Genomic DNA, 25,290 nt, shown 5'->3' with positions numbered 1-25,290 from the left:
AGAGTAATGATACTAAAGATGATCCAAAATCTTGGAAATAGAGAAAATACAAGAAACGTTTAACAAGGACCTAGAAGAACTAAAGATCAAACAAACAGTAATGAACAACACAATAACCGAAATTTAAAACACAGTAGAAGGAATCTATAGCAGAATAATTGAGGCAGAAGAACGAATAAGTGAGCTGGAAGATAGAGAGTGGAAATAACTGTCACAGAGCCAAATAAAGAAAAAAGAATGAAAAAAATGGAGGACAGTCTCTAGTCAATCAAGTCCAGGAAGTGGAGAATCCCATACAGGATAAACCCAAGGAGAAACATGCCAAGACATATATTAATCAAACTAACAAAAGTTAAACACAAAGAAAATTATTAAAAACAGAAGGGAAAAGCAAAAAATAACGTACAAGGGAATCTGAATAAGGTTAACAGCTGATCTTTCAGCAGAAACTCTACAGGCCAGAAGAGAGTGGCACAATACATTTAAAGTGATGAAAGGGAAAAACCTACAACCCAGATAACTCAGCAAGGATCTCATTCAGATTCGATGGAGAAATCAAAGCTTTACAGACAAGCAAAAGTTAAGAGAATTCAGCACCACCAAACCAGCTTTACACTGAATGCTAAAGGAACTTCTCTAGGCAGGAAACACAAGAGAAGGAAAAGACTTACAAAAACAAACCCCAAACAATTAAGAAAATGGCAATAGGAACATACATGTCAATAATTACCTTAAATGTAAATGGATTAAATGCCCCAAACAAAAGACACAGACTGGCTGAATGGATACAAAAACAAGACCTGTATATATGCTGTCTACAAGAGACCCACTTCAGACCTAGGAACACATACGGACTGAAAGTGAAGAGATGGAAAAAGCTACTCCATGAAAACGGAAATCAAAAGAAAGATGGAGTAGCAATACTCATATAAGAAAAAAATAGACTTTAAAGACTATTACAAGACACAAGGAAGGACACTATATAATGATCAAGGGATCAATCCAGAAGATAAAACATTTGTAAATATCTATGCACCGAACATAGGAGCACCTCAACATAAGGCAAATGCTAACAGCCATAAAAGGGGAAATTAACAATAACACAATAATAGTAGGCAACTTTAACACCCCACTTAACACCAATGGATAGATCATCCAACAGAAAATGAATAAGGAAACAAGCTTTAAATGACACATGAGTTCAGATGGACTGAATTGATATTTATGGGACATTGCATCCAGAAACAACAGAATACGCTTTCTTCTCAAGTGCACATGGAACATTCTCCAGGATAGATCACATCTTGGGTCACAAATCAAGCCTCAGTAAACTTAAGAAAACTGAAATCGTATCAAGTATCTTTCCAACCGCAACGCTATGAGACTAGATATCAATTACAAGAAAAAAACTGTAAAAAATACAAACACATGGAGGCTAAACAATGTGCTACTAAATAACCAAGAGATCACTGAAGAAATCAAAGAGGAAATCAAAAATACCTAGAAACAAACGACAATGAAAACACAATGACCCAAAATCTGTGGGATGCAGCAAAAGCAGTTCTAAGAGGGAAGTTTATAGCAATATAATTCTACCTCAAGGAACAAGAAACATCTCAAAAAAACAACCTAACCTTACACCTAAAGCAATTAGAAAAAGAAGAATAAAATACCCAAAGTTAGCACAAGGAAAGAAATCAAAAAGATCAGATCAGAAATAAATGAAAAAGAAATGAGGGAAACAATAGCAAAGATCAATAAAACTAAAAGAGGGTTCTTTGAGAAGGTAAAGAAAATCGATAAACCATTAGCCAGACTCATCAGGAAAAAAAGGGAGAAGACTCAATAAAATTAGAAATGAAAAAGGAGAAGTTACACCTGACACTGCAGAAATACAAAGGATCATGAGAGACTACTACACGCAACTATATGTCAATAAAATGGACAACCTGGAAGAAATGGACAAATTCTTAGAAAGGCACAACCTGCCAAGACTGAACCAGGAAGAAATAGAAAACATGAACAGACCAATCACAAGCACTGAAATTGAAACTGTGATTAAAACTCTTCCAACAAACAAAAGCCCAGGGCCTGATGGCTTCACAGGAGAATTCTATCAAACATTTAGAGAAGAGTTAACACTGTCCTTCTCAAACTCTTCCAATATAGCAGAGGGAGGGACACTCCCAAACTCATTTTATGAGATCACCATCACCCTGATACCAAAACTAGACAAACACGTCAAAAAACAGAAAATTACAGGCCAATATCACTGATGAACATCCTCAACAAAATACTAGCAAACAGAATCCAACAGCACATTAAAAGGATCATACACCATGATCAAGTGGTGTTTATCCCAGGAATACAAGGATTGTTCAATATATGCAAATCAATCAATGTGATGCACCGTATTAACAAACTGAAGGATAAAAACCATGTGATCATCTAAATAGATGCAGAAAAAGCTTTTGACAAAATTCAATACCTATTGATGATAAAAACTCTCCAGAAAGTGGGTATAGAGGGAACCTACCTCAGCATAATAAAGGCCATATACAACAGACCCACAGCAAAAATCATTCTCAGTGGTGAAAAACTGAAAACATTTCCTCTAAGATCAAGACAAGGATGTCCACTCTCACCACTATTATTCAACATAGTTTTGGAAGTTTTACCCACAGCAATCAGAGAAGAAAAAGAAATAAAAGGAATCCAAATCAGAAAAGAAGAAGTAAAACTGTCACTGTTTGCAAATGACATGATACTATACATAGAGAATCCTGAAGATGCTACCAGAAAGCTACTAGAGCTAATCAATGAATTTGGTAAAGTAGCAGGATACAAAATTAATGCACAGAAATCTCTTGCATTCCTCTACAATAATGATGAAAAATCTGAAAGTGAAATTAAGAAAACACTCCCATTCACCATTGCAACAAAAAGAATAAAATATCTAGGAATAAACCTACCTAAGGAGGCAAAAGACCTATATGCAGAAAATTATAAGACACTGATGAAGGAAATTAAAGATGATACAATTAGATGGAGAGATATACCATGTTCTTGGATTGGAAGAATCAACATTGTGAAAATGACTCTACTACCCAAAGCAATCTACAGATTCAATGCAATCCCTATCAAACTACCACTGGCATTTTTCACAGAACTAGAACAAACAAATTTACAATTTGTATGGAAACACAAAAGACCCTGAATAGCCAAAGCAATCTTGAGAAAGAAAAACTGAGCTGGAGGAATCAGGCGCCCAGACTTCAGACTACAAAGCTACAGTAATCAAGACATTATGGTACTGGCACAAAAACAGAAATATAGATCAGTGGAGCAGGATAGAGAGCCCAGAGATAAACCCATACACATATGGTCACCTTATCTTTGACAAAAGAGGCAAGAATATACAATGGAGAAAAGACAGCCTCTTCAGTAAGTGATGCCTGGAAAACTGGACAGCTACATGTAAAAGAGTGAAATTAGAACACTTCCTAACACCATACACAAAAATAAACTCAAAATGGATTAAAGACCTAAATATAAGGCCAGACACTATAAAACTCTTTGAAGAAAACATTGGCACAACACTCTATGACATAAATCACAGCAAGACCTTTTTTGACCCCCCTCCTAGAATAATGGAAATAAAAAATAAGCAAATGGGACCTAATGAAACTTAAAAGCTTTTGCACAGCAAGGGAAACCATAAACAAGATAAAAAGACAACCCTTAGAATGGGAGACAATATTTGTAAATGAAGCAACTGACAAAGGATTAATCTCCAAAATATAAAAGCAGCTCATGCAGGTCAATATCAAAATAACAAACATCCCAATGCAAAAATGGGTGGCAGACCTAAACAGACATTTCTCCAAAGAAGACATACAAATTGCCAACAAACACATGAAAAGATGCTCAACATCACTAATCACTAGAGAAATGAAAATCAAAACTACAAAGAGGTATCACCAGTCAGAATGGCCATCATCAAAAAATCTACAAACAATAAATGCTGGAGAGGGTGTGGAGGAAAGGGAACCCTTCGGCACTGCTGGTGGTAATGCAAATTGATACAGCCACTATGGAGAGCAGTATGGAGGTTCCTTAAACTGAAAATAGAACTACCATATGACCCAGCAATCCCACTACTTGGTATATTCCCTGAGAAAACCATAATTCAAAAAGAGTCATATACCACAATATTCATTGCAGCTGTATTTACAATAGTCAGGACATGGAAGCAACCTAAGTGTCCATTGACAGATGCATAGATAAAGAAGATGTGGCACATATATACAATGGAATATTACTCAGCCCTAAAAAAGGAGTGGAATTGAGTTATTTGTAATGACATGGATGGACCTAGAGTGTCATACAGAGAGAAGTAAGTCAGAAAGTGAAAAAGAAATATCGGATGCTATTGCACAGATATGGAATATAAAAAACGGTACTGATGAGCCTAGTGACAGGGCAGGAATAAAGACACTGATGTGGAGAATGGTCTTGAGGGCATGGTGGGGAGGGGGAAGCTGAGACGAAGTGAGAGAGTAGCATTGACATATATACACTACCAAATATAAAATGGATGGCTAGTGGGAAGATGCTGCATAGCACGGGGAGATCAGCTCGATGCTTTGTGATGAACTAGAGGGGTTGGATAGGGAGGGTGGGAAGGAGGCTCAATGGGGAGATACGTTTCCATATAGCTTATTCACTTTGTTGTACAGTAGAAACTAACACAACATTGTAAAGCAAATGTACTCCAATAAAGATAGTAAAAAATAAAAAGGAATAGCTAGCGAAGGGGGCAAAATCGAAAAGTGATGTCTGTGTGGGTATAAAAATAAGGAGGGGAGTGAACAGTGGCAGCAGGGGTGCTGGTCTATGTGTGACCAGTCAGTGGTCCAGCAATGGAGCAGAGAAGAGACCCAGGTCTGGGTGCTAGAGGTGATGTGACCTAGGGAGGGGCGGCTGCAGGTTGCTGTCCAAGGTCCCCCTTCTCTTGCATCACAACCATGGCACCTTGCACCTGTGTCTGGACAAATGGTTGGTTCCCCCCAGCACCTCCGAGTGCTGGGACTTAGAAGGACAGAGCTGACATGCAAGCCCATCAGGAGACACAGCCTCTCTTGAGAAAGAACAGCCAGGCAGGAGTTTATTAGCTGAGCCCTGTCACATCCTGCATGTGGTATTTCCCAGGGCACTTTTGGACAGTTTCGATTTAGAAGAGATTGATTGGATGAGTCAAACAATGGGGACTTGAACTAAAGGAGCTCTTCTAAGTGGCTCATGTTAAATGTTAAGGGATGTATCCATTTGCTCGGGCTGACACAGACCCGGCAGCTTAAACAACAGAAATGCATTGTCTCACAGTTCTGGAGGGTGGAAGCAAGATCCAGGTGTCAGCAGGACTGGTGTCTCCTGAGGCCCCTCCCCTTAGCTTGCAGACAGCCACCTTCTCCCTGTGCCCTCACATCATCTTAACCTCTGTGCTTGTCCGTCTCTGTGTCCAAATCTTTTCTAACAGAGACAGCAGTCATATGGGGTTAGGGCCCGTCCATACGACCTTATTTTAACGTAATTACCTCTTTAAAGACCTAACTCCAAATGCAGTCACATTCTGAGATACTGGGGTTAGGACAGCAACATATGAATTCTGGGGTGGGGGGGACACATGTCAAGCCATAAGACAGAGGTAGGTGCTGAGGGCAGTGTGATGGGCTCATATTCTCATGCACGTCTTCCTGGAGTCGAGCCTCATGCCTGCTGGGTCCTGGGCCTGTTCGCCCTTGGCAGGGACTTTCCCCCTTAGGAGACCAAGGCAGCACTTGCACTGCCAAGCACCTTTAGGGTGACGCCGTTCTCCAGCCTTCCTTCCCTTCTGATGCAGGGAGATTCACTCAGAGCACAGCCCCCATTGCCTTTTGTATGCTGCCGGGGGCCTTAAACAGGCCGATACACCTACTGTGATCTGTTCTGGTCTGGCTTGGTCTGATTAGAAAGCACAGTAGTTACTGAAAGGTGTAGGTCACATCAAAGGAAGCTTAATGTAATACCTTTTCTTGTTTCTGTTGAGTTCATCTCTTGTTCTGAATAAGCGTGACTGGTTTGATTTAGATGATTCATCCTTGACTGCTGTCCTGAGAAATGGTTTCCATGCATGACTGTTGCAGAGAGAACCGTGGCAGTGGGCATTCTCTCACTCCTGACTCGGGAGCTGGGTTTTGTGTGTAACGTCTCACACACTCGGGCCTCTTGACGCTTTAGCTGGCACTGAGGTTTCCAGTCTTGAATCTCTTTTTAAAGCAGAACTTTATTCTGGAATTGCCACAGGTGGGGGGAAGGGAGAGGGCATCACACAATGTTGATTGGCCCTCCTCCTGCACGTTCCTTTGCATGAGTTCTGCCAAAGAACCAGTGCCATGTTGGTAAATAACAGGCTTGCAGGAAATGCGTCCCCCCAGCATGGTGTTTTGGCCTTTTCTTTATTGTTTAGCTTCTTTTCTTCACCGTAAAATATATTGATTTCCCTGGTTGTGAAGAATACAGGTTTTGTCTTAGGTTGAGAGGCAGCCCCATCCCTCATGCAGGTGACCAGGGTCCAGAAGTGGCAGGAAGTGCTGTTTTCCTGGAAACCTTAACGGCTTCTTCTGACCTTGTACATCTCCAAACTAGCCCTGCTCCCTGGTCAGTGGGCACTGCTAGGAGCTGGTGGGAGGGGCGACACCTGCAGGGGTCCTTGGTGACTTCCGAGAAGGAGTTTGGGCTGCAGGTGTGTGTGGGAGGGCTGGGGAAGGCTGTCCACCTAGGGTATGAGAAGGTGGCTTCTTTCAAGGCCCTCCTCTTGGAAGGCAGGTGGCACTACCTGATTGATGTAGGTTAGGCTGGGCCCCTGCTCTAGTTCTGAAAGCCTCCAGGGCCTCCCCTTGTGACCCATTCATCAGGCTCCCGGGACCTCATCCACCCCAGTGTGGCCCTAGCACACTCCTGACCAACAGGGGTGAGGGTGCGGCTGCCATTAGTAGGTCAAGAGGATGAGTTTGAAAAGCAGGTGCTTAAACGTGGGATATTCTCTGAATCTAAATAGCAGTGAAACCGAATGTATAAAATTGTATCATGGAGTTTACCACATTTCAAATTTAACATGTTAATATTTCTAATAATTGTATGACTTTTAATAAGAAAAACAATGTAGGAAATAGTGCTGAAATCAATATGATCCCCTTTTCTAGAGAAATATTTGTACCCTTGTGACAACATGAGGTACTGGTGAGGAGAAGTGTTCTCTGGGATGATCAGGACATGGGCAGAGACCACCTGGCAGGGCCTTCCTGGGCCAGCTTCCCAACTCGGTCCCCCAGTTCCCAGCTCTGCCCTCTCTAGCTGTGGCCAGACCCTGTGGCATGAAGCCTACAATGGTCCTGGTACCAATTCTGACGTGTGGGTTTTTCCCACACCAAGCTGGGTTTCCCACAGTCTAACTCAATTCTGATACTGTCTACCTGGGGAGAGCATCAGATCCCACAGGTGACAAGCTCAGTCGTGTGTGTTAGGAACAGCCGGTCTCAAAGACCAAATGTTAGAACAAAAGATGTTCCTAGTGCTCTGATCACTTAGGAAATTACAAGAATTTTAGGAGCTCTGTGCCAGGAACTGGAGTCAAAGACTAAATGTTAGAACAAAAGATTATCCTAGGACTTCTATTTACAAAGGTGTCAGGAGCCCTGTGTCAGGAACCGGGGGCAGAGACAAAATCATATATGTCTTATTTCACAAAGCCCGTGGGCAAAGTAAACGAACAAACATCAGGCTCTGGAGGGGCTTCTAGAAGCCCAGTTACTGGTGAGTGCCAGCCCCATCTCAGCTCTTGGAAAGGTCCACTGAGACCCTCCACCCGTCCCCTCCCTAGCCCCAGGTCTAGGCCTTCCTTCCCAGAGCGGTGCTGCTTGAGCTGTGAGGCCATGTAAGCACCCACGTGACACATGCCAACTGTTCCATGACAGCATACACAACAACGGGAAAAAGGCTGGGCTCTACAAAGAAAACCTGCTGCTTCGAGGCTGCACCATCCGAAACACAGAAGCCGTCGTGGGCATCGTCATCTACGCAGGTAGGTGCTGCGTGTCACCTGCAGTCTGTGATGGCATTGGCTCAGCATGGTGGGCTGGCTAGTCCTGGACATTGCTCCTGGTTGTTTTGGTTTTTTTCCCGATTATCAAAGTAGCATAAACCCATTGTAGAAAACCAGGAAAATAGATGGACGCAAAATGTCTAATAATATCTGGACCGGAAGTGTTCATAGTATGTTAGCCTGTTTCTTTCTGTGCATTTCCTCGTGGTGGTTACATAGTTGAGATTAATTGTAGAGCCTACTTTTCTGACTGAACTTACCCCATATGGATCATTGGATGGCAGCACACTTTTCCAATCCATCGAGTCAGCGTAGCCTGTCCCTTCCCTGCTGGGCACTGACTCACCGCCTCCCCCACAGGACACGATACCAAGGCTCTGCTGAACAACAGTGGGCCCCGCTACAAGCGCAGCCGGCTGGAGAGGCAGATGAACTGCGACGTGCTCTGGTGTGTCCTCCTCCTCATGTGTATGTCTCTGTTTTCGGCTGTCGGTAAGTCTCCTCAGGTCACGATGAGTAGGCACTGCTGGACGGCTGCCTGGGGCCCCTGCTGGGCTGTCTGTCTCCTTCTGACCCAGTGCTCTAATTAACACACATTTGTCACTGGCTTGGACTCGGGATGTTTGCATTGGCAAGGCCACGTTGAGACGCTTCGATGAATGAGCTTCGCAAACTAGTGTTTTTCGAATTGGCCTCTTCTGGGGTGGAAGAACGGCTTAATCATGCCTCCTGTAATGATACCAGTGGAAAGAGTGATACTAACCTGGTGATAACAGGAATCAGAGCAGTAGAAGCACAAATGCTACTATTAGGGACTCTGTGAAAAGAGGGAAAACATTATTTGGGTCCCAAGAAGGGGCTAGCAGTTAGGCTGTGTGCAGAGTCTGGCACCCCCAGCTTCTGGTGGCCTCCAAACCGGCATGCTGCTTTGGGAGTGCCTGGCAGGGAAACACGTGGACCTCCAGGTAAACGACCTTCACCGTGTCCCACTCAGCTGCCATCACACACCAGACAGGTGTGACGTGGTCTTGGAACTCAGTGGTAAAAGGCACTGGTGTACGGGGCATGAAAAGGGCTGTGTCATCATTTAGGTGTGGGGCTCAGTTGATGAAATAATGTGTGTTGCTGTTGGCTTTTCAGAGTCTGTGAGATGTGAATTTTGAATCTCTCAGCAGGGACGATAACAGGCAGTATTCAGAGCCTATTGAGACTGGTGTTTAGTGAGGCATTGGGAAATTCCTTTCTGGGGTTTCTCACTGGCGGCTACCAGCACACGTCCAATTCCTGTGTTATGACCAGTGGTGCTATTCAGTACCAACGATGAGAAAGGCCGGGGGTGAGGCAGAATCCAAGTCCCGGGGCCTTCCTTCCAGCGCTCTGATTGTAGTGCCAACAATACCATGGGCTTTTGCTTTCTTAGGTGGCCAGGCGGGCTCATAAAACCCGATGTACTTGTGTCGGGTGAATGACGTTCCTCTTTGAACTTTGCTACAGGACATGGACTATGGGTGCAGCGCTATCAAGAGAAGAAATCATTATTTGATGTCCCCGAGTCTGATGGCACCTCTTTATCCCCAGCCACAGCTGCAGTTTATTCATTTTTGACAATGATAATAGTTCTGCAGGTAACAGTACTAAGTTCCGTATGACAATTGCTTTACTTTTCTGATGAGAACTTTGAGTCATAGTCTGCTAAGAGCTTCCTACAAATTCTGCATCTGGGAGGAGCACAGGTTCGTCTGACAAATGTGTTGCCTTTTGTTTTCCCACCCGACTTATCTAAAGGATCTTTTTTGGGTGCTTTTCAAGTTAAAATTCTCCTTTGCTGTTCTTAAGATTTTTAGGCCTGAGGGGTCGGTTTTTCGATCATTGGTTCTGTTTTGTTTTTCCACTCAATTACTTCTTTTTTTTTTTAATTAATTTTTATTGGAGTATAGTTGCTTTACAATGTTGTGTTAGTTTCTACTGTACAGCAAAGTGAATCGGCTATACGTATACGTATATCCACTCTTTTTTGGATTTCCTTCCCAGTTTCTGCTGTACAGCAAAATGAATCGGCTATATGTATACATATATCCACTCTTTTTTGCATTTCCTTCCCATTTAGGTCACCACAGAGCATTGACTAGAGTTCCCTGTGCTATACAGTAGGTTCTCATTAGTTATGTATTTTATATATAGTATCAGTAGTATGTATATGTCAATCCCAGTCTCCCAATTCATCCCACCCCCCCTCCACTCAATTACTTCTTAAAAAAACCTACTTTTTTTTAAAACATCTTTATTGGAGTATAATTGCTTTACAGTGGTGTGTTAGTTTCTGCTTTATTAACAAAGTGAATCAGTTACACATATACATATGTTCCCATATCTCTTCCCTCTTGCGTCTCCCTCCCTCCCACTCTCCCTATCCCACTCCTCTAGGTGGTCACAAAGCACTGAGCTGATCTCCCTGTGCTATGTGGCTGCTTCCCACTAGCTATCTATTTTACGTTTGGTAGTGTATATATGTCCATGCCACTCTGTCACTTTGTGCCAGCTTACCCCTACCCCTCCCCGTATCCTCAAGTCCATTCTCTATTAGGTCTGCGTCTTTATTCCTATCTTAAACCTACATTTTTATTTCAGAATAATTTTAAGGTTTACAGACAAGTTTCAAAAAATAGCACAGAGAGTTCCCATGTGTCCCTCACCCAGTGTGTCCTAATGTGAGCGTATTACATTTCTCTGGTACATTGTCAAAACTGAGAAACCAACTTTGGTACTTTGTCTCAAACAAAACTCCAGAGGTCATTCGGATTCTACTAGTCTTTCCACTGATGTGCTTTTTCTGTTCCTGGAGTCAATTTAGGATATCACATTGCATTTTGCAGCATTGGTTGTTATTATTATTATTAGTTCCCATGCCTCCTGAACAATTCCCCATCACTAACTGAGAATCTATGCCCCAGAAGCCTGTGAGAGTGGAGAGGGGCAGTGAGCATCTCTGCCACCGTCCTTAGGGACACAGAGTGAACAGAAGATATTGGCTTAGCCTTTGCTTGGAAGGGGGGTTCTGCTGTCTTATATCACATGTACTTGAGTTCATCCTGTAGTAGGTGTTGCATTAACATATACTTAGTTTACCCAGAGAACCCAGTTAGTCTGGATGTGATATTCTGAGCCCATAAGTATCAGTTCAATACTGTTACTCCACAGATAAAGAAAAAATTAAGCATTGATTTCATGAAGGTTTTTCTTGAATTGTCAAAGCATAACCGCGACTGTTCTTTTCAAAGCCTCTTCTCTCTGCTCTGTATTGTACAAAATCACAGAGATTGTCCTTCAGCACAGAACCAGCCTCTGAAAAGACTGTCTCTTCTGAGCTATAGGGTTGTGTCTGCGGGACAGGCAGCTCCCATCGCCCCGGGACAGCCTGGGTGTGAGGTGACTTTGCTTATGAGGACTCTGACTGTGCCATGTGTTTTGTGTTTCTCTTTTCTCCTTTTCCTCTCCTAGCTTCTCTCAAGCACAACTTAGTCATATGAAAACGCTTGCTTCTATACAAGCCATGGTTTCCATACTTCCAGACACGATAGTGGATTTCCGCTCTGCAGTGGCATAGGCTGTCCTAGTTTAAACTCTTTGCCAATATCCTAATACTCTAACAATACTGACTCTAAGCCAACTTGTTTAAGCTCTGAAAGGTACAGTATAGTCCCTACTTACTTGAGGTTGTAGTTATTTGTCGTTTAGATTGGACTAAATCTGCAGTTCCCGGGTCTTCACGGTCATTCATTCTATGTGCCCTGTGTCTCCTAGGTGTTGATCCCAATTTCCTTGTACGTTTCCATTGAAATTGTTAAAGTATGCCAAGTGTACTTCATTCACCAGGATGTAGAGTTGTATGATGAGGAGACGGACTCGCAGCTGCAGTGCCGAGCCCTGAACATCACGGAAGACCTAGGGCAGATACAGTATATCTTCTCCGATAAAACTGGCACTTTAACTGAGAATAAGATGGTTTTCCGAAGATGCACTGTGTCTGGCATAGAATATTCTCATGATGCAAATGGTGAGTCTGGGGATGGGGGCTCCCAATCTGGGCAGGACCAGAGAGCTGCTGTATCAGAGTTGCATGCCCATGTGCCTGTGTGTGCGTGCGTGTACACCTACACACACACACACAGCTTCAGGGGTTGATGATTTTTGAGGGAGAATAAAACAGAAAGGCTGTCAGAGCAACTCTGGACCAGCATCTATAGAAAAGGCCCCACCTCATTGCTGATGGCGCCCTGCTTCCTGCACTATCTGCTGTGGTGGGCATCTGCTTAAACACTCATTTTCTGCCAGACAAGCAGAACCAAAGAGGGCAACCTTGAGGAACTCACCTCAGAGGCACCCGGTCTCTGTCACACCAGGAGGCAAAGAGATGTTTCCTTTGTCACGCATCAGTCTCCTTGTTATCAGCTGCAAATTCTCAGCAGGGCACTGGGCAGTTCATGCTGCGTTCTCTCCTCTGGAATATGACCTCCCGGAGGGAAGTGTCACCTCACTTTGGAATTTAGGCAGTCCCTCCTCCCACCTCTCCTTTTCTCATCCTTGGCTGCCTCCCTCTGTCTCCTCTGAACACACAGGGGAGCCATCTGCTTCCTAAGTCGAGGGGTGCCTGGAGCCAGCTGCCCACCCAAAACAGGAGGGGGTCCCTGCACCACAGAAGTGTCTCTGGGGCCATCGCGCCTCTGAGAGAGAGGGCACCTGCTCTGCAACCAGGACTCCCCTTGTTTCCTGGAACAGCGTCTCAGAACATCAAAGAAACCTTGCCACAGAAACAGAAGCAAGTACAGAACAGGGGGACAACATGGGGGCATCAATAGGAAGCTGTTCTGTAGGGGCATTTGGTGGGAAAGATCTGCTGGAAGCATGAGATTTTTGTGAGTCTTATAAAACCAAGAATTATCATGATATCCACTATATCCTCCATGATAAAAGGAATCATATTAACAGAAGGCATAAGAATGTGTCCAATTTGTTTAATGTTTTATTTGCCACTCAAAAGAATCGGTCAGGAACAGTGTCCCATCTGCCCACCTGCCTCCCTCTCTGGCTCTCCCCTTCCCTGACTCCCCAGGCTTGTGCAGAAGAGCTTGGGGGCCTCAAAGCAGACCTCATCCTGCTTGTAAAGGAGTCAGAGGACCAGGTCTGAAGTTAGCCTTTGAACTGGAACTGAGGCTCTGGGGGCAGAATCCCAAGTAAGATTACAGAAGGATTTTCACAGTTGTCAGATGCTTACCATAAAACCAAAGGGGGGGCTTCCCTGGTGGCGCAGTGGTTGAGAGTCTGCCTGCCGATGCAGGGGACACGGCTTCGTGCCCCGGTCCAGGAAGATCCCACATGCTGCGGAGCAGCTGGGCCTGTGAGCCATGGCCGTTGAGCCTGCGCGTCCGGAGCCTGTGCTCCGCAATGGGAGAGGCCACAACAGTGAGAGGCCCGCGTACCGCAAAAAACAAACAAACAAACAAACAAACAAAGGGGTCCATCGCCCCCAGAAGACACAGGAAAGCATTGCTGGGGAAGGTGGAAACAGCCAGGTGTCTCTGCAGCATGTTTTAAAGAAGAGCTGTGATCAGTGACTGACGGGCCCCTGGGTGGGCACCCTTTGCAGCTGCTCCCATGGTCCGACCTCTCAGATCTGTTAGTGAAACGAATTCAGGCGGGTTTGGCTTTGAGTACTGAGCCCAGCTCACGTGTACCTGAACCGGCCACACAGACCATGGGTGTGTCCCTCTGTACCTCGTGTCCTGGTGACGGTGCAGGGCCAGGGCCAAGCATCACCTGCTCCTTGTCCTCATCTTCCCAAGAGAGCCCGAGAGCATCGCTGAGGCCACTGCTGTCTGGTCACAGAGCACGGACACACCAGCAGCAGCCTGAGGGATGGCCGCTTTCAGGCTAACATCTGCTCACTGCTGTGGGAGGGTGGGCGGGCAGATGTGCCCTTGGGAGGCTGACCCCGTGCTCATAATGTCCAAGCCTAGGAGCTAGACAGGCCCAGTCCAGGCTTGCCCTTCCTTGCCATCCACTCACCACCTCACTACCAGGGGGAAAAGGGGGCGGGTGCAGGAGTTTTCTCCTGGAATTAGGAGCTCCCTGAGGTGGAGTTCTGGGGTTGGCAGTTACCCGCCTGGTGGCCATGGGCAGGTGACTTCCCTTTCCTTATCTCTAAAGAAAAGTCTTCCCAAAGAAGATGCTGAGTTCAAGGCCTGGCCCACAGGACAGACCACACCATGGCATGCCCAGACGGGGGGCCCTTCTCTTAGCCCCTCACACGGGCCACCTCCTGTTAGGATGCCTTGTGTTGCCACCCAGCACCAGGCCTGCCCTGGAAGTTCTTAAAAGTTGCTTGTTTGGAGCGAGTGGTCCCTATGGATGGTCTCCTGTTGCTCACATCTGATGGAAGAAGCTGAACTAACTGGGCAAAGCCAGGAACATGTGTTGAGAGCCCTTGTCAGCAAGAACAGCAGTGTGGGTGCACTTCTGTGATTCACTGAGAGCCCTGGAGGCCTCAGGGACGGTCGCTCCCCGGTGCCCCCTAAGAGCCAAGCACAGCATCACAATCACCGTCTTCTTCAGTGGAGCTCTGCTTGCTGGGTCTGAACTCTGGTGGCATTCTTCCACGTTGTACAACCCCAGGAGGATGTGAGCCTCCCTGCTGCTAAGCGCTTCATCCTCATGGGGTGAGTGCAGACAGCACCTACTCCCCACCTGGCGTTGAGCAAGGAGCCCTGTCAGGAGAGCACCATCAACACAGCCTGAGAACTGTTATTTCTGCTTGACTGCAAGGCAGATGCTCATCGCGTGATCTGTCCTGATGGCCCCAGTAAGCAGGTGGCCCTGTGACCCTGGCATGAAGGTCAAAGCCTGGAACCCAGCTACTCTGTGGGCCTCCCAGCCACCTGCCCACCCACCCCATTCACATGGGGGCTCCCCCTGAACAGAGGGGCTGTATGTGAACCCATCTCCACCCACATCTGACTTTTTGTGGGATGGGGTGGCCCCTTTGCCCATCACGGGTGGGACCTGAGCTTTGGCATCCTGTGGGCCTGGGTGCCATCTCGACCCCCTGCCCCTGCATCCCATGACCTTAACAGCTGAGACTCAGTCTTCTCATCTGTGACGTGGGGTTGAGAACATAAGCCCCATCAGGTTCACTGAAGGTGCATGTAAATGAGAACATCTCCCATCCCTCAGTAGAAACCCCTGTCACCCATGGCCTCGCCATCAGAGAGCAAGGGTGGTGAGGGCCCGGGGTGCCCTGCTGGATGCCTTGTGGAATCTAGACCCCTCAGTGTCACACCCAGCCTCCCCACGATGTCACTTTGTGCCCCTCCCCCACAGCCCAGCGTCTGGCCAGGTACCAGGAGGCAGACTCGGAGGAGGAGGAGGTGATGTCCAGAGGGGGCTCGCTGCCCCAGCGCAGCAGCACCGGGAGCCACCAAAACATCCGAGTCGTGCATCGGAGCCAGAGCACCAGGTCACACCGGCGCACCAGCAGCCGTGCCGAGGCCAAGAGGGCCAGCATGCTGTCCAAGCACACAGCCTTCAGCAGCCCCATGGTGAGTCCTGCAGCCCTCCTTCCCGCTGTCACCTCCCCCAGTCACCAAAAGTGTCTGTACTTCACTGGGGGGTTACCTCTGTTCAGTTAGGGGATGTTTTTCTGTCCAGTGCCACCTTCCCACACTGCTGTATCTTTTCCAAAACACTGATTAGGTCAACCCTTACCAGGCTTCTCAGGCTGGGGACTGCCAGTGACCCACCCAAGTGGGTGAAGGAGAGGAAGTCCGTCCTGCCCTATGAAATGCGTAAAACATCAGGGCAAGATGACAACGGTGAAAAAGCAAAGTCAAATTAAAAAAAAATTTTTTAATTAGATGAACCCAAGTCCATCCTTTGCCTTGTCAGCCGCCCAAACATTTATGGACCATTCTCATCTGGCAGGGAAATTTCCATAAGTACGTGAGTGACAACCTCTAAAAGATCCTTTCACTTCTAAAATTTTTGAAGACCAGAGAGGGAGAATGCGTTTTGTTCACGTATGGTGGCCTCATTCTTTTATGGACTCCGAAACCCATATAGAAGGTGCCATTTGAATAGAAGTCATCTAGACTTGTGGTCACTGATTGTTGTTGTGTTTACATGGGGCACGTGGGCGGGGAGCTGTCACCCAAGCAGCAGGGAGGCTGTGTTGGAGAAGGTTTTCCTGACATCAGTTTCACAATCAGTATGGGTCAAGAGTATTTGAAATGTTCCAACTTTCTGACCTAGGAAGTTAGTGATTCAGTGAAAGATTTCTGTGCATAGAAGCTTATCAGTGTGCTATTTACATCAGTAAAACAGCAAAAAAATGTACCCAGTGATAAAGGAATGGTCAAATAAATTATGGTATGTCCGTTTTTATGCCGTTAAAAATTATGTTTTCAAATGGCTCTTAAAGGCCTAGTAAAGTTGAGGCAATATAATGTTTTTGGGGAAATGGAAACTGCCAATTTATGTATAAAATATTTTGATTAAAAATGTACATGTATAGGGCTTCCCTGGTGGCGCAGTGGTTGAGAGTCCGCCTGCCGATGCAGGGGACACGGGTTCGTGCCCCGGTCCGGGAGGATCCCACATGCCGCGGAGCGGCTGGGCCCGTGAGCCATGGCCGCTGAGCCTGCACGTCCGGAGCCTGTGCTCCGCAACGGGAGAGGCCGCGGCAGTGAGAGGCCCGCATACCGAAAAAAAAAAAAAATGTACATGTATAGAAAAAAGACGAAGGAAAGGCAGAGAAGCATGTTTTTTAAAAAGTATATATTACTGTGAGGTGGTGTGATAGAGATCTGTTACATTTTCCCTATTATTCTCTTATTTTTCCAAATCTTACTTGGAGGCATTATTTTGTAAAAAGAACATGTGTACCTTCTTATATATAAGAATATATGCATTTCATTTCATATGTTAGCTATATATTCTTATACAATCAAGATTATACATAACTTGTAATTATAAAATGACGTGTATATATGAGGTGAAGGTCTGTTTACAGCTTCTAGTAAAATCAAGGTGCCTTACATAGTCAAGCACTAAAAGGACACTTGGCAGGTCACTGGGTCAGACTGACCCTTCGGCCCCTGTGTTCTTCCCAGGAGAAGGACATAACGCCCGACCCGAAGCTGCTGGAGAAGGTGAGCGAGTGTGACAGGTGCCTGGCCTTTGCAAGGCACCAGGAGCACCCACTGGCCTACCTCTCGCCTGAGCTGTCTGACATTTTCGACTTCTTCATTGCACTCACCATCTGCAACACAGTGGTGGTCACGTCCCCGGATCAGCCGCGACAAAAGGCAAGTTCTGGAGCATCGTACTGTGAGCCCGCAGAGCCCCTGCCCCTAGGTGTGGCTCCACTGGTGTCAGTCTTCCTGAGAGGGAGCACGCTTCCCTGTCTTGCAGGAGCCCGGTCGCTCAGCACCACTCTCAGGTTTCAGGGGGTGCACTGGGGGCTTCAGACAGGGCAGACCAGCTCAGTAGCTCTGCGGTGACATCCTCAAACTGCAGTGGGCAGGTGCCAGGATTGTAGTGAAGAGGGAGAGGGCAGCCAGCCAGAGAGAGCTACTGAGCCCAGGATGAGAGGGGCACAGACCACACAGGCATGGCCCAAGGTGGGCAGTGGCAGGAGGGTGGCTGCCCTCCATTCCGACCAGAGCCTCAGGGTCCTAGATTCTTACATGAGCGGGGACAGGATGGGCTGGGGCCCAGATTCTGGGAGGAGCTGCCTGGACTTGCATCCTGACGACACTATAAGCTGGTCCCCTCCTGTGTCTTTGGCACCCTGTCTGGGATGTGGGGGCGGTGGTGGGATTTAGGGAAAGGTCTCAGAGTAGAGTTTGGCACATAGTAAATGTATTTGATGTTAATAAAGGCCTTTAACATTGGCATTCAGGAAGTGGTTGAGAATCAGTGGGAAGTTACGTTGGGCGGTAGAAACATAGCAACACCCAAGTTGGGTTTTGTTTGGGTTAACATCAAGTTTCTCTCCAAAGAGAGTAAGGTTTTATATGTGAAAGGAACCTCTATAACTGAAGCGCTCCTCCGGGTGGACCAGGTGGTGTTACAGGGGGTGGGGTGCACCTAAGCATGGCTGTGTGTCATGCAGCTAGGCAACTGTAAATGGATACAAATGAAGGTGTTCTAGGGCTGATGCACACTGTAGGCCTGTCCCCTGACCCCCCACTCTCCCAGACCCCTTCCCCTCCGCCTGGGCCCTTCCAGCAGGTTCTGCTGGTGAAGCCATTGGTGTGATGGAGGGTGAACAAGGGGCCCCCGCCCTCTCTGCGGCAGCAGCATATCTGGCAGCAGTGTGACCCCCCTGTGCTCTTGCTCACACCCCACCGGCCTTTGGAGGCCCCAGTGGGCCTGGTGGATCCCAGGTGGACGGGCTCTGCCACTCAGAGACTACAGGCTTGTGCCATCAGCCCTGGATGGAGGCTGCTTCCTTTTGCACAGGCTTTTGCTTCCTCAGCATCCCTCGTCTGGCCTCTGGGTTCTTCCTCCACCCTGTTCAGTCCCTCTGGAATACTTCCCTGAAGAGGCCTCTGGTTTCTAGGTTAGACCCTACCTGACTGACTTAGGCATTGTTGCAATTACTGAATAAGTGAGAGAGACCCCGACATGACTGAGGTGTCTGCCCATGGTCACACATGGAGTGAGTTCCATGTAGGGAGCAGAATCCTCAGACTGCACATGAACGTGTCTCTGGATGCATTTCTGTGCCCACGTATGGGTGGGTGCCACCTTTAAGGGCGTTTGGAGCTAGCAGGAGCTCTGGCATGGCTGTCCGAATCTCCCACTTGGATATGTAGCAATATTTAAAGTCAGTAGAAGACCAAAGAAAAAGCACCTTTATCAAAATTGGTCCTATGTGCCTTGTTTTACCAAATGCCTGACTTTTCTGGAGGCTCTTACTATAATTCACAACTTCAGACCCATGCGCAAAATTGCAAAGATTAAGGGGTAACTGTAATTCAATGGTTTGATTGTTTCAACATTTGCTCTAAATCCATTATCTAGCAGAAAATTAAAATAGGTATATTGTATCAGCATTAGCATACAGCACTCGTTTAAATAAAGTGTTGCTTTGTTGCTCCATATTGAGCTTTTTGAAACTTTAACAATTGTATACATGTCGTTTTGTTGTTTTCAGTCCTCGTTAGAAAATGTACAATTTACTGTGATTTTTTTAAACATTTGTTTAAGGATTTGGAGCCTGAATTTGCCTATGTATTTCATTTGTTTAGAAAGATTCTTTAGGTTTGGGAAATTTTGTGTAAATTTAAGTTTTTTATGGACATAATTCAAAGGAATGTATAAATTGGTCTTTTGTTAAATGGTTTTTTTAATTGAAAAAAAAAAAAAAAAGCCAGGGTTCATGCCAGGCAGTGGCAGGCCCACGCCTGGGAAGTTTCTGTAAAGCCACGGGCCACTGCAGTGAGGGGACAGTCCCAAAGCCTTGGGAACCACAGGCCACCCAATGCCCTGAGTCCATCCCGGGCCTTGGTCGTTGCTACCCTACAGTCACATCCTGAAAGAGTGAATATGGCAGAACCTGTGTTGAGGTGAAGAGGAAGAGGCCAAGGGATAGTCTCAAGGAAGAAATGCTGACTCTGGTTGCAATTTTCAGTGGGAAATGGGAAATCCGTATTCAGGCCCCCCTGGGGAAGTGGAGGGCGGCCCTAAGGGAGTCAGGGTGAGGCCTCTTGGGAGACACCTAACCTGTCTTCCGACTACTTCCCTGGCAGGTGAGGGTGCGCTTCGAGCTGAAGTCCCCAGTGAAGACGATAGAAGATTTCCTCCGGAGGCTCACGCCCAGCCGCCTGGCCTTGGGCTGCAGCAGCATTGGGAGCGTGGCCACCAACAAGTCGGCGCACAAGTCCAGCCTCTTGTCCACGCTGGCCAACGACGGCATGCTGTTCCGGCTGGAGGAGAGGCTGGGCCCACCGGCCCCAGGCCTCGCCAGCAACGGCTACAGCAGCGGGGCGGACGGCTGGGCACCTGAGTGCTCAGCGCAGGAGCCTGAGCCCGAGCGGGAGCTGCGCTACGAGGCCGAGAGCCCCGACGAGGCAGCTCTTGTCTACGCCGCCCGCGCCTACAGCTTCGCGCTCGTGGACCGACTGCACGACCAGGTGTCGGTAGAGCTGCCCCACCTGGGCAGGCTCACCTTCGAGCTCCTGCACACGCTGGGCTTCGACTCCATCCGCAAGAGGATGTCGGTGGTGATCCGGCACCCACTCACGGACGAGATCAACGTCTACACCAAGGGGGCCGACTCGGTGGTCATGGACCTCCTGCTTCCCTGCTCCACAGGTACCCTGCTCCCCTCCGCTAGCAGCTCCCCGCTGCAGGGAGCAGTCCTGAGAAACCAGCCCCTCCCTCCAGCGGAGCTTTGCCTCACGGAGCTTTGCCTCTCTGGGTGGCCTTTTCCTCCTCTGAAGGGTTTGGACTAGAATTGGGGGGAGGGCCCAGTGGATGGAGGGCTTCAGTGCCTGAACCCACCTCAGAAGAATGGGGTTGGGGATTAATGGGGGTGAGGCCTAGCATCAGGTTTAAATCTGGGCAATGCAGATTAAGAGCTTTTAGGTTAGAAGTCCCGGAAGGTTCCTTTCTGCCCTGTGATTGCTTGGACCTTGGGCACCTGTGAGGCCCAAGCCATGGTTTTTAGCCCATTTGTGGAGTGTTCCCGGGGCCCAGGTAGTGGGGGCTGCTGGCCTCTGGCCGTCTTACAGCCAAGAACCTCCATCTTGGTCTCTTTTGCACTTGACTTCCATGTAACTTTCGGGTTGAAAAAGAGGGGTTCATATACCACTGGTGTAGAGGGTGAAACTTTGTTTAGCAGAAGGGCTTGTACCTCTTTCCAGATACAAATGCTTCTGGGACTTGGAAGGGGGAGGGCCTGGGTCCCCACTAGTAAACCTAGTCACCCCTCCCTCTGTGCCCAGAGGACAAAAAGAGGTCACATCTGACCTTCAGTGGGGAGAAGCGGGGTGGATGGCAGATGGCAGATGGGAGAGGGACCACTGCCTGACCCCCACAGCCTCCCTCTCTCCTATATCCTGGAAACAGCTCTGGGTACCACCTGTGGGAAACCCTTACGCTGGATATGCTCTTCTGGGGCTCTGGAACGGAGCTAGGGGTTACCACTTTGCTTCCCATGGTCCTCTCGCCATGATCTCAGTGCCTCAGAACAGGACTCCAGCTCCAGTTAAGGGAAAGTGCACTGGTGGATCTCTGCAGACGAATCCGTTTTCCTGTCACAGAGCTATCGCCTCCCAAAGGCAGCTGAGCGAATTGCAAATGCGTCTTTGAAAGCAGTTTGCATGGCCTTTCTTGAGGGTGACCTACTCCAGGGCAGGGTTTGCCTTCCCACCCGTGTGTTGGTTCTAGGGTGGACGTAGAATCCAATTTACAGGCTGATTTTGCATTCCAAGAGCCTCCTTCATTCTGAAATTCGATTTTGCATCCACGCAAAAAGAAAAACAGATTGGTATGGCAATTATCTGAGCAGATTTTATTCTACTGCAAAAATATCACCTTTGTCCTATTCCACAGCCTTGTACTAAAGATAGTTTAATGGACTGCTGTGTTTCAGACTTTACTACATACAGTGGGTCATGGATAAGGTGAAAAGACTGGACCAGCTCTAGCAAGCAAGGGTGGGATGGGATGGCAAGAGAGGCTTACTCCCACCCCAGAGAGAGGGCAGGGAGCCTGCTGAGCTGTGCAAGGGACACAAGAGCAACCGAGAAGGCTGCAGCAGTGGCCACGCTTGTGCTTGGCTGGCAGTGCACTTTTAAAAATGAGTAGAAAGCCTCAAATTTCTAGACAAAGCACAAACAAACAAAACTTCTATCACTCAGAGTCAGCTTCAAGGTCAAGGGGTGAAGGGAGCCCTTGTGCAAGCTGGGGAGCTTCCCAGACCCCTCCACCTGGTCCTGGGAGGAATTAACTACAGGTGAGAAAGAACAAAGCCATGGAACAGACAGGTTCAAAGCACAACATTGCCCAAACCGTGACATTGAAGGGGGCACCTTAAAAATAAGCAGTTTGTGTAGATCTCCGCCTTGCTCTGGGAATTTCCAAGCAGTGTGCACTTCAAGTAAGTTTGAATCGGTCAGAGCTACATGTAGACACCAGGCAATTTAAGATTCATGATGTTCAGAGCCCCCAGTGGTTTCCCAAGAAAGGGGATGGCTCTGGGGTAATCTTGAAGTTATCCACCAGTGACACCCTGACATTGTACATGAATCATTCAACTTTCACTTTGGAGGTGGGGTGGGAGGGTACTGAGCAGAGCAGGCTTGCAGATGGCCAAGCTGCTCTACCTGTGTGCAGGCAATAAAGTGAGGGGGCACATGAGTGTCCAACATCTTTCTTCAAAGAGCTCACAACACTTTTACCAAAAAGGGCACGAGAAGGCTAAGCTGATGGTGGATGGGGAATGTGTTGTAGTTTTAGGACGTGGCTGTGTCTTCCCTGCCCTGCCACTAGGTTGTATGGGATCAAGTAGAAAGCAGGGACTCTACCCCACCCATTACCTTACAGACCTTGGTTCAAATCCCAAGTCTACATTTATGGGCTGGGGTCACCCTGGACAAGTCACTCCTCCTGTGCCTCAGTTTCCCATCTGTACAAAGGAAATCAGGCTTCTGACCTCACAAGAAGCCCCTGTCCAAGCTCCTAGCAGTGCTTGGTGTGTTATAGGAATAAAGCATAAGCTGGGTCCCTTTCCCTTCTCTCTGGTTTCTTTTCCTTAAGATTCACTTGCCTGAGGTTCAGTCCAGTGCCACTCTGTGTGGATTCCCTTCCTTCCTTCCTTCCTTCCTTCCTTCCTTCCTTCCTTCCTTCCTTCCTTCCTTCCTTCCTTCCTTCCTTCCTTCCTTCATTGGGTCTTCGTTGCTGCATGCGGGCTTTCCCTAGTTGTGGTGAGCAGGGTCTACTCTTCGTTGTGGTGTGCAGGCCTCTCATTGCAGTGGCTTCTCCCATTGTGGAGCACGGACTCCAGGCACACAACCTTCAGTAGTTGTGGCACATGGGCTCAGTAGTTGTGGCTCGTGGGCTCCAGAGTTCAGGCTCAGTAGTTGTGGTGCACGGGCTTAGTTTGCTCCGCGGCATGTGGGATTCTCCCAGACCAGGGCTCGAACCTGTGTCCCCTGCACTGGCATGTGGATTCTCAACCACTGCGCCACAAGGGAAGTCCCTGTGTGGTCTTTAAGACACAAAAGTTGTGATGGCTCCACCCTCCTCCAAGGGCAAGGATAGAGGGGGAGGGATGGGCAAGATGTGGCGGTCACGGCTTCTCTCCCTGCTGGGCTGGGTGGGCTCCGTCCCGCACAGAAAACGTCAGTGTGGTCTGTGACCGCACCCTTGTCCAGGGCACCCTGGGTCCCCAGTGGCCCACCCTGCCTTCTCTCACTCATTAGTTTTGTTTGGACCAGTGTGGTTAAGGGCAGCATCACAGCCCCTGCATCCTGCTCCTGCCCTGGAATGCAACCTTCCCCTCCCCCTCTGGACAACTCAAGTACTTTATTAGTGTTAATTCCAGAGTTCCTCAGCTAGACATGTCTTTGCTCAAAGAACAGTCAGAATCTGGAATAATGTTATCACAATACCAGGAGTAAATGGTAGTCAAAATTAAGATGACTTTCAGTGTCATCTTTTCAGGAAATTTAAATTCCTGAAGCACAATGATCTAGGGCAGTGTTTCCCAACTCTCCCTCTCTTTTTTTCATTATTGCCCCCTTAAGGAGTCTGTTCAGATATTTTTTTTCTAATGTACTGTACATGTATCTGTGCTTTAGGCACAATAAGATTTTTTGCCTCCGAGGGACCAATCTTTGGTCTGTTGGGGGCACTGTCTTCTCCATGAAGAGCACAGATCTAGAAGATTAAGAGTGTTTCGTGTGTCAAGGAGCTGACCTGGTTAGTAGACAGCCTTCCCCAGACCAGGGGCCTCACCACTGGAAAGTAGGGTTGCCAGATTTAGCAAAGAAAATATATTGAATGTCTAGTTAAAATTTAATCTCAGATAAACGACAAATAATGTTTTTAGTAAAAGTATGTCCTGTGTGCTATTAGGGCATCTTATCTTCTTTTTTTTTTTTTTTTGGAAGGTGTAAATTATTTCTCACCTTTATTCTTATTGATGTATAGTTGATTTACAATGTTGTGTTAATTTCTGATGCACAGCAAAGTGCTTGTTATAGTTCCCTGTGCTATACAGTAGGACCTTGTTATTTATCCATTCTATATATCTTTGCATCTGCTAGTCCCAAAACACCCAATCCATACCTCCTCTACCCCTCACCTCCTTGGCAACCACAAATCTGTTCTCTCTCTGTGAGTCTCTTTCTGTTTCATGGATAAGTTCACTTGTGCCATATTTTAGTTTCCATATATGTGATACCATATGGTATTTGTCTTTCTCTGTCCAACTTATTTCACTTAGTACGATAATCTCTAGGTCCGTTCATGTTGCTGCAAATGGCATTATTTCTTTTTTATGGCTGAATAGTATTCCACTGTGTACATGTGTACCACAGCTTCTTCATCCATTCCTCTGTCGATGGACACTTAGGTTGCTTCCATATCTTGGCTATTGTGAATAGTGCTACAGTGAACACTGGGGTGCATGTATCTTTTCGAATTATAGTTTTCTCTGGATATTTGGGCATCTTATATTCTGTCTGGCAACATTACTGGTGTAGGAGGATAGAAACTGCACTTTCTATTAAGTATGACTTTTCCTAAACGGGAAGTTTATGTGCCTCCATTTACACCCACCTCCTGGACAAAAAGATGCCAGATCACTCTTAATGAGGTTTTGTTTATGTGAGATTCTCATTTCAACAAGGGATATTAGAAATAGTCAAAAATATTATGAGATTCTTTTTAAGATGACATCTAAGTTTTGCTTTAAGTTTTATATTGAACATGTATACTATTGACAAGTAACGAAGCAAGAGGTGGGCTAAATCTACTGGTGCAGGGCTTCCCTGGTGGCGCAGTGGTTGAGAGCCTGCCTGCCGATGCAGGGGACGCGGGTTCGTGCCCCGGTCCGGGAGGATCCCACATGCCGCGAAGCA

General features: G+C 47.2%; 1 protein-coding gene across 5 annotated transcripts in view; it reads left to right on the top strand.

The window, feature by feature from the left end:
* The window catches only part of ATP10A (ATPase phospholipid transporting 10A (putative)), a 181,802-nt gene that overhangs the window by 129,612 nt on the left and 26,900 nt on the right, over window positions 1-25,290 (top strand). For 4 of the 5 annotated variants that reach the window (XR_014015259.1, XM_081227120.1, XM_081227119.1 and 1 more), the window contains exons 4-10: window positions 8,016-8,122; window positions 8,504-8,635; window positions 9,638-9,768; window positions 11,945-12,197; window positions 15,518-15,735; window positions 17,305-17,499; window positions 19,951-20,515. Coding sequence is in view for 4 of the 5 variants with exons in the window: in XM_081227120.1 (XP_081083246.1) it covers window positions 8,016-8,122; window positions 8,504-8,635; window positions 9,638-9,768; window positions 11,945-12,197; window positions 15,518-15,735; window positions 17,305-17,499; window positions 19,951-20,515 (1,601 nt within the window). In the remaining variant the exon portion in view is untranslated. The remainder of the gene's footprint in view (window positions 1-8,015; window positions 8,123-8,503; window positions 8,636-9,637; window positions 9,769-11,944; window positions 12,198-15,517; window positions 15,736-17,304; window positions 17,500-19,950; window positions 20,516-25,290) is intronic. The other variant, XM_081227118.1, reaches the window with a different exon arrangement.

This window comes from Mesoplodon bidens, assembly GCF_964165515.1.
Source record: "Mesoplodon bidens genome assembly, chromosome: 3".
In the NCBI taxonomy this organism is placed as follows: domain Eukaryota; kingdom Metazoa; phylum Chordata; class Mammalia; order Artiodactyla; family Ziphiidae; genus Mesoplodon; species Mesoplodon bidens.
The sequence above is the reverse complement of the archived record's forward strand: the minus strand, read 5'-3'. Positions and strand labels throughout refer to the sequence as shown.